The sequence below is a fragment of the Berghia stephanieae genome, chromosome 6 (genome assembly GCF_034508935.2).
Source record: "Berghia stephanieae isolate SIO BIC M18660-M18661 chromosome 6, UCSD_Bste_1.3, whole genome shotgun sequence".
Lineage (NCBI taxonomy): Eukaryota > Metazoa > Mollusca > Gastropoda > Nudibranchia > Aeolidiidae > Berghia > Berghia stephanieae.
Window position 1 is genome coordinate 57362298 of NC_088365.1, and position 10000 is coordinate 57372297.

General features: G+C 36.6%; 1 protein-coding gene across 9 annotated transcripts in view; it reads left to right on the plus strand.

Annotated features, from left to right (window-relative positions):
* Window positions 1-10000, plus strand: part of LOC144975329 (microphthalmia-associated transcription factor-like) — a 101933-nt gene that overhangs the window by 57645 nt on the left and 34288 nt on the right. For 7 of the 9 annotated variants that reach the window (XR_013645892.1, XM_078919304.1, XM_078919303.1 and 4 more), the window contains 2 exons: window positions 1-636; window positions 7496-7685. The exon at window positions 1-636 is cut by the window's left edge and continues 1128 nt beyond it. Coding sequence is in view for 8 of the 9 variants with exons in the window: in XM_078919304.1 (XP_078775430.1) it covers window positions 206-636; window positions 7496-7685 (621 nt within the window). In the remaining variant the exon portion in view is untranslated. Of the gene's footprint in view, window positions 637-4774; window positions 5048-7495; window positions 7686-10000 lie in introns of those variants that run through there. The other 2 variants (XM_078919309.1, XM_078919310.1) reach the window with 2 other exon arrangements.

A 10000-nucleotide genomic window follows, 5' to 3' on the forward strand; every position in this document is an offset into this window, starting at 1 on the left:
CAAATTATTAATGGTTCTATTGATAACTTCTATATCTAAACAGCTATCGGACAAATAATAAATTTAGCGAAACATTCCAGAAATCGAACGATTTATCCATTAATTTATATTGGAACAATACCGCTTTATTTCTAACAAACGGTCAACTCGACTTCATATTATTATTATTATCTTTTAAAGTTCTTTAATTCTTCAACGTTCAGAAATGGTCGTTACCGACGAAACATTGGTCATTCCCGCCACTGGGATGGTGGAAATAAAACAAGAAATCATGGAGATAAAACAAGAGGTTGAGAGTGATACGGACAGCGCCATGGACACTTCCACGGACACCAGCTCGTGGACATCCTCTCCTCCTCACACCAGCCCTTCCTCCCCAACCTCCTCCCTCAAACGGTCCTCCTCCCCTTCAGACACAGAATCAACCTCATCGGCGTCCTCTCTAGCCTCATCATCGCCATCATCTACTACCACAGGTCCTCCATCCCGCAAAATCCACAAACCATTACCCATGGACACTGTTATCTTAGTTGCAAAAGGACCAAACGGCTCCAAAAGTTCTGTGGTTTTTAGAAGTTTGTTACGAAATCGGAAAAACCCGGGACGAGTGGAAAAGATTCGGATTTTAAAGAATCCGTAAGTACCACTTTCTCTATGACTTTGCTTACATATATTCGCCGGTCTGATAACCTATATGAGCTCATTTTTTTTGCAATGGTAATACTCTCAGACCAACGCAAAATATTGTCCTGTGCAACAATGTTAAATCAAGCCTGTAATGCCTCGTCATACATGTTTTGTGTCGCTGTTGGTCAGGAGGTACACTATAAAAGCGCTTTGAGTGGTAATGAGGAGGTCTGAGGTTCAGTACCCAGTCGAGGCAGGCTGATGTTTGGATTGTTTTCTTGTGTATTTTTTTTCTCCAGACTTCCTGTTTACCGGTAACCAGGAGGTCTGAGGTTCGAGCCCTAGTCGAGCAAGCTGATTTTATGGGATGGTGTTTTTTTTTTCTTGTATTTTTCTTTCTTGCTTTGTATGGCACTGTTTCAGACACACTTTTTTCATATCTTTACTTTATTCTCGCCATGGTTCCAAGCCAACAGCAATGTTTACCATGTGAAGCCGAGCCATGGAGCTTGTTAGACTCTATTAGACGCTGATATAATTACTTTTTTACAGAGACGATGCTGTTACTGTTATGTTATCCGCTAGGTACTCTTTTTACACCTGAGTACAGTAAGTTAATTAGTTGAGTCTTTTTAATGACTTTGATCTGCGGCACTATAAATGGGACTGGAATAAGGGACATACACAGAGATCAAAATGTAGCCAAACTCGAATCAGGGACATACACAGAGATCAAAATGTAGACAAACTCGAATCAGGGACATACACAGAGATCAAAATGTAGTCAAGCTCGAGTCAGGGACATACCGTTACCATGGTAAAGTTATAGCCTGACACTGACCAAAAAAATGATGTCAAAATGCCAGGCTTTTGCTACAAAAGAAAACAAATCGTGAGTTGTATTCAATAGTTCAACCAATGAAATAACTTGTTTCCTTGAGCTCTACGATAACTCACTAGACGCTACACAAACCTAAACAAATGACGTCAAACTGCCAGTCCGAGAGGGTTCTTGTGTCGGGCTATATTATGTTAACGATGGCTACGGACATACACAGATATCAAGATGTAGCCAAGTGCCAGGCTGCATGAGGGCCACAAAGCTACATTTATAATTTAATGTGTTGAAGTGAAATCGAAGCTCGCAAATAAAAGGTTAAAAATAATAGCTCTGTCATAAATACCGACTCATCTTTTAACAATTATATTACTTCTAATATGTGCATTACCTTACCTTACTTTATCCTCTTAGTTCCTTGGTGGAACATAGGGTGTCAACAAAGTTCCTCCAGGCATCTCTGTCCTGGGCTAGCCAGCTCAGCTCATTCTATGTCTTTCCAACATCTTTCGTCTCCTCTTCGACTGTCCTCCTCCAGGTGCCCAATTCTCTGCCTTTCTTTCTCTTTCCCGAACACAAAGCGCTTTACAAAGGGTCCATGGCAACAGCAACACGTATCATGTAGAACGAGACATGACGCCTGTAATGCGACATTACATTTTTTTTTAACGGACAGGCACTCATTTTACACCCCCGCGTACGGTGAGAGAATGTGAGTAAAGAGCCATTTCCAAGGACTCGACCATGCGCTGTTCGAGACTGGAACCCAGGACCTTCCGATCCGAAAGCGAGTGTCATACCACAAGACGACATGGCCGTACAACATAAACAATACCGACTCATCTTGTAACAATTATGTTAAAGCTAATATAATGTGCATTAAGTAACGTTATAGATATTGTATATATGTCCTTACCGTAACCAGGATACCACCATATTACAACATCACCATCAAATTAATGACTAATACTTATAATATTATATGCTTGACAATATAATTTGATGAATGCCCCTCTTCTTAATAGGATGCATGATGCATACTTATTACACTAGTTACACAAACAAACTGGCCGCTATTATTGTAATTAATTAAAAGTCAATTGGGTTTTTCCTATTGTAAGTCAATTATGTAGTATAATTCGATGTCCTTGGGAGTCCCGATAGCTCAGTAGGTAGAGCACTCGCTTCACACACAAAGAGATCCAGTTCGATCAAGGGTGAAGTTGAGATCTTTTCGCCCCTGACCCTCCTGTCCCCCTAGCAGTGATTGAGTAGCTGGGTCTGTTAGATCTGGTGGAAAGTGGAAAGTACTTTCCGATGTCCAAAAGGTAGCAAGCTATTGCTATTGTCCGTTTCGTGCCATAGAAAGCGGGATAAACTCCGGCTCCACGGGCCTAATGGCTCAGGACTAATGTTTTAAAAAACTTTAAAAACTTAAAAAAAAAAAAAAAAAAAAAAAAAAAAAAAAAAAAAAAAAAAAAAAAAAACAACGAAAAAAAAAAACAAACCCAACAACAAAACAAACAAACAAGAAAACAACAAACTTTACGAGCCATATCGCCTACGAGCCCAAGGTCTATCCCGGTTTCTCCAGTCTTAAAAACTTTTTGGTCGTGTTTTATATTATGACACCCAGCTTCTGACTTTGAAGTCCCTGGTTCCAGTTCCCGCTCAGGCGGCGCTAAGTTGAGTCCTTGGAAAAGACTCTTTACTCACATTATTCTCTAACTGGTGGATAACGAGCAAATGGCCTGTAATGCCATTGTCGAGGTCGAATGAAATTGTTCATTATACCGTCCTACCGGCGCAATGTCTCGTCATACATGTGGTATGACACTCGCTTTCGGATCGGAAAATCCTGGGTTCGAGCCTCGCTCGGCTCATAAATGAGTCCTTGGAAAAGACTCTTTACTCACATTCTCTAACTAAACGGTAACGAGCATTTGACCTGTAATGCCTTTGTTACGGTCGAATGAAATTGTTCATTATAGCGTCCTACCGGCGTGATGTCTCATCCTACATTCATTGTGCGGCTATGTGGTCTAATGACACTCGCTTTCGGGTCCGATGGTCCTGGGTTCGAGCCTTGATTAGCGCATAATTGAGTCATTAGAAAATGCTATTTACTCACATTCTCTCACCGTACTCAGGTGTATAATTAAATTAAAATTGATCTTTTATATAGCGCAATATCCACTTAACGTGCTCAAAGCGCTTTACAAGGGGTCCCTGGTCAACAGCAACATTTAACATGTAGGACGAGACATGACGCCTGTTAGACGATATTACAATTTTTCGGACAAAGACAACGCTGTTAACGGCCAGGTACTCATTTTACACCTGAGTACGGTGAGAGAATGTGAGTAAAGAGTCTTTTCCAAGGACTCAACTATGCGTCGAGCGAGGCTCGAACCCAGGACCTTCCGATCCGAAAGCGAGTGTCATACCACTAGACCACATAGCCGTAATGAGTGCCCGGCCATTAAAAGCGTTGTCTGTCGGAAAAAAAAGTAATATCGCCTAACAGGCGTCATGTTTCGTTCTACATGTTACGTGTTGCTGTTGGTCAGGGACCCTTGTAAAGCGCTCTGAGCTCTTTTAGTGGATATTACCCAATATAAAACCTGTATATATATATATATATATATATATATATATATATATATATATATATATATATATATATATACCATCCATTACAACAATGCTTTAATCAAGCCCAAAACTGCACAATACAAATACAAACAAGTAAAAAAAAAACAAAAAAACAAAACAAAACAACGAAACACACACACACACACACACACACACGCACACACACACACACAACAAACAACAAAAAACAAACAAGCCAAAGTAATCCAACAAAACCGAAATGGAAAATAAAATCAAAAACATAAAATCATAAAGAGGTAAAATATAAGCCAAACTTATCACACAATTACGAAAATCAAAATTAATAGATAAGTGCCCCCCCCCCCCCCCCCCCCCCCCCCCCCTTTACGACATACGCCAATGGTTATTCGAGGTAGGCTAACCGAATATCTGTTGCCAAAGTCGAAAGTTAACTAGGAAATCAGAAACTCTAACATTATCCCTAGTATTAGATACTATGTACTATTCTTTTTCACTTTAATTTCTAAGTTCGAGTGATAATATTGCAATGACATTATAATTTACTCTTCTTCAGACGTCACGGCAATTTTCTACCATCCGATGGTTTTCCACATGAGTAATGTTACTTTATATAGTTGGCGAATCGAACACCGAGATTTTGTCCCTGTGACGTGTGTTGTCCAATCAGATAACAGATTCGAGACAGCTCGCCTCTCGCTCGACCTTTTAGCAACAACTTTGTCTCACTTTCTGATATCGTTCTCTGCCAACGGATGTTGTATAGCATACCATATTTTCATGTGTTTATTCGTTTGTGTTGATTATTATGTTTAAATCACAAGCTATGGGTGATTCGGGAATTGAAATGGATTTTTCAAGTTTGCTTGGGAACGACGAAGATCTTGTAACCGCTGTCTCTGAACAGACAAAATATTATGAGTTAACAAGTAAAGTTGTTGTTGGCAGGTGGGTGGATCCCTTGACTGGTCAAGGGCAACTACTCTTGATATTTAATTGCTGAGTCATAATAACAAACATCACAAAAATGTAAACAAATACCTCTTGTATTTTTGTAGGTAGGTCAATGGTCCATTCCATTCGCAGCTCACCACATTTTGAATGATAAATCCACATTGAAATAAACATCATCGCTTTTTTGTTGTTGTTGATAGGTAAGCTTGTTTTGTGTGAATCGAACTCAATCCTGTTGAACATTGAGTGAGATTGTTAACAACAATCAAAAATGTTGTTTCAATTTCACTTCAACTGCAACTTCAACGGGCAGCGAGGTGCTTTATTATTTTTTTTTTTACTTGGACTTCGCCTTATGCATCAGATGTCTGTCATTTTTTGTAAACATCCAATTTTTGCTTTATACTCGAGACAATTTTAAAATTTCTACTTACTCATAATAGATGTGGTCGGTCCGTCGTTTAATTAATTATGTTCAAGTTCATCGGGTGAGTCGCATTTGCACTTTTACGTTACATTTCTCAGTGTTCATCAAGCCAAGACCCTCCACAAAACTAGCAGCTCATAACCAAATTTCCATTTCGTACAAATTGTGGCACGTTGAAAATTTTTGATTCCCCTCACGACACATAGACAGATCATCATTCTCATTTATCTAAATCTAGTGGGACAAAGTATTCGAATTAATTCTGGTAAGGTGCCTTCCATTTGATCTTATTACTTATAAGATTATAAGAAACGAATATGCTCGATGTTGTGTGACAAAAGGATAGATTGCCTTTTCACACTGCCTGAAATGAGCTTAGTGGTCTCCTGGTTTGGCAGACATGCTTGTCAAATTATCCCACAGATTATTTATGAAATAAGATAAATAGATAATCCTTGTTTAACCACTGTCATTCATTTGGCGTTTTGTTCACAGCTGGCTTCTAGAGTGATATCTTTCTGTAAGCTAATTCTATTTGTTTCTTTTGGAATTTTGTCATGTAGGAGATCACCACAGTCATAAGTCACAAATCTTTTAAATTTCTTTTTCTGCCTCTTGGTTGAGAATCTTGTTGCTTTGTTTCTCTACAAATTTATGAAACCAATGAGAAAGGCGCTGAAATCAAAGCCTTGCTATTTTAGAACTTTTGCTCAAGTTTCTTTTTTTTTGTAATTAAGATTTAAAAAAAAATTTTTCATTATTATTTTCATCCATATTGTTAACGTCTAGTTTACCAATTTTATTGGATGTGCACTGAAAACCCAGCCCATCTCAGGACCACTTGTCAAGACTTCTCTTAGATTTATTGATTTCATGATCAAGATTTATAGTACTTTAGAATTTTATATTCACTGCAATGTAGAGTGCATTATTTATGATCTAAATAAAAGTAAACATTCTTCTTTTGAATGTCATGTTGCTCCAATGTGTCGTGAATAGATTTTTACATCTCATTCACGATGAGAAAATAAAATAAATAAATAATATGCACGAGGCATGTATCTCCACCGAAGTGGGTAGTTCGCGATTTACTAAGTACACATACCTAGATTTTGGTTATCCGGTTAGGAAACGTTTAGTATAGATTCAAATTGTCAAAAAAAGAGAGAGAGTAAGCGGTGACTGCCGCTTATATACGGTGGCCAACAAGATATGACATCACAATCACAAACGGAACATCATGACAACAACTCACAACAGCCTCGATCGAGATACTACACACCAACACACAAACACACAACATAAAAAGGCATATTGTTCCCTACAAATGCATATGCCAATCATTATATAAATATTCATAGTCATGGGGTTTTGAAAAAAAAAGAAGATATATTCATAATATAATGCTCTTCATAAGTAGACATCGTGTGTAAGAAAAGATGACACAGTCCCATTGTTTTACCAAAGATATTTAAGTTGGTAAACTTAAAAAGTGCAAATATGTATCTAGTGTAACTCTTAGACAATTATTTATTCATGGTGGCCAACTGTCAAGTCAAAATTATAAATGTTATAATTTGAACTTTTACGAGAAGAGGAAATCATTTCCAACTGTCTTCAGATTTATACAACTAATTCATTTTAAAAACTTTCTTTGTAGATATTTGCTAACAACAATCATCCCCGTAGTTTGGACCAATATAAACCATACATTTGCCCTGTGTCTTCGTTTTGTAATATATGTTGAATAATTTTTAAAATGTGAATCAATTTTGGTGAATAAGCTTGCATGTATGCGGGAGAGGTAATTGATGTGTTGGTGCACTATTGCACATAGCACTGCAAATTATCATTATAAAATGGTTACACTTATTTCAGGAATTTTTTGGTTTTAATCTCTGTCACACATTATTTTGCTTAGCATTAATTTAATGGTTTTATATATCACTGTATTTCAAGTTGTGAGTTGCTCATTTGTTTTATATTATTTTTTAAAATTTCTTATTTTCTTTCAGTCCAGTCCCTGAGATAAAGAATGCTAGCATGCCTATGAGAACCAACTTGAAGCAACAACTTCAGCGACAACAACTTTACGACCAAGAAAAACGACAAAAGTCCATTAAAAATAGTCATGTAACAGGTTCCATTGGCATCAATGTACCCCATGTAGTTGAGTCTTCCTCTGTCCCATCAAATGTATTACAGGTATTATACTTACTTTTTTTTATCTTAATAATGAATTTGTCAATTTTTAAATTAAATTAAATTGTACCAGAAAATTTGTGTGCCTACTTAATTTCCACACGTTCTGATATAAATTTATTAATTTGCTACTTTTTCTTCCATTATAAACATGGAATAAGAAATTGCACTTGCCTGTTACGATATCCAAGGAGTAGCAAGCAATTGCTACTGTCTGTTTAATATTATACAAACCAGGATAAAGCCTTGAGGTTTGAAGGAGTAGCAGAGATGTAATTCGGTTAAAATTGTTATTTGTAATGGCTCTTCTTTGACCTAGTTCAATCAGTTATAGAATATTTTCTTTCCCATTTTGTCTATTTTCCACTTCTACACCACCTCTCTGTATTTTTACCTTGAATGAGAGTCTATGGTTTGCACGAACTCTGTTAGGGATCCCTCACCAAAGTAAGGGGAAACTAAATAGAGGAGTCTTTTCGAAATGATTAAAAAAATTTTTTTTGGTCATATGATCTTCTTCTTGATGTATGTTTTAGCTGTGGCATCTTCCGCTTATTTGAGTGAATTTAATTTTGGTGTGATATATGTTTAATGGTTAGGACTTCAGAGAGGGGTCAGCTCACACACTGATGATAATACTAATTTTTAATCAATTTATCTCTTTAAAAGTCTCAGATTTGAGACTATTTCAAAGTCTCATGTTTGAGGTATTTTGACTTAAGGGCCATTTTGATCTTGAAATGGATGAAGGAAAAGTTTTATTTGAAGTCTCAGTCACAGGGTTGAGACTTTTTGACAAAAAGTTTTTGGATAATCTTTGTTTACTGATGTTTAAAGTTAAAGTTTTCTCGTAAAATAACTACGGAAAAAAAAGGAGTTTTGCAAGTGTAAGGCAGTTTATAAGTTTTGCTAATTTATCAACCTTGTGTCATCCAATGATTTGCTGGAAAATCTACTAGTCTGATAAAATCTGACCTCTCTTTATCCCCACTCAGTCCTACATTGAAGCAAGTTTTGTTTAGTCATGATGATTTCTCAGCAATTCATAGCCAGAGTTAACTTTATAAGTTTGTCTTAGATTATTTTCAACAGATAAAATTCAATTTTGATTGAAAAGTAGAGAATTGGTTTTCATTATTCGTGACTTACTGATAACACTGTCTCACTGATTATTTTGTCTAGACTTTATTCTAAATAAATCATTTGTCTAGCCACTACCTGTCTATTTTGTGCCCCAGCCTTACAAATACAATATATATAAATGACTGCATCTCTGTTGTTTGTTCACATCTTGTGTTTGTGAATAAGACGGATTGGAGTTGTTTGATAATTTGTTCAAAATGACTAATAGACGACAAAGGAAGTTGTACGGTGATCCTAGGATGATCTTACACTATTATCCACATCCGAATCAAAAGGAATTGGATGTGCTTTTTTATCATCAGCAGGTTGTAAAATATCATAAAATGGTCTTGTGTAATAACTAACTTGACAGTGAATTAGTAATAGTCATTAAATATATGTATTTTTCGTAAACAGCATGAATATTTTGATGTATCAGAATTAAGTTTGGAGTATCATTTTGTGATTGCACCAACGTTTTTGATTGTTTTTCTTTCTTCAAAATTCTTTCGTGAGCAAGATCATTCAGGATTATTTTTTTTTTGTTAGTTTATTTTTGGTATTCATCAACACTTGTGACTAAGTCGAAATAAGTACTCATTGCAGATGCAAATAACATTAGGTGAACTATAGGAGAGCAATATGGAACACGCAGTAGGGCAGGATGGAAGAAAAGATAAGGATAGAAACTTGATAGCATCTTGGCAATGTACCAGGACTTACTTCTAATTAAATGAATGGGTATTGTACTGGCCTATGACTTAGTGCCTTCTGTCGCTGTGACTAGACATCTAAAGTAAGGTTCACTCATGAGAGAAGTTATCCATGAACCAATGTATTGCAAGGTTGCCAATTTTCAGTATATTTATGGAATTCAGTCGGTTTGTTATAAACCCTCAGTATATTTTCCAATCACCTGCTAAACGAGAAAAAAGTACCGTCAATTGGGGTTACTTTGCCTCGCCTCAAGCTGAAACTTTGCCTCTGTGAATTTGGAACATTTTCAGTAATTTAAGCTTAGTTGCAGTTATTATATCCGTTAAAGGACATGAATTTTTATCAAAGAAAATAATCTGCAAAGAACTAAAAAATCTCTTATTGGTCCAAAATTCAAGAGGCAAAGTTTCCCCTTTAGGCGAAGTTACCCTAGTTGACGGTACATATTCAGTGGTGATGGTTTTCCTCGGATCCGTGGA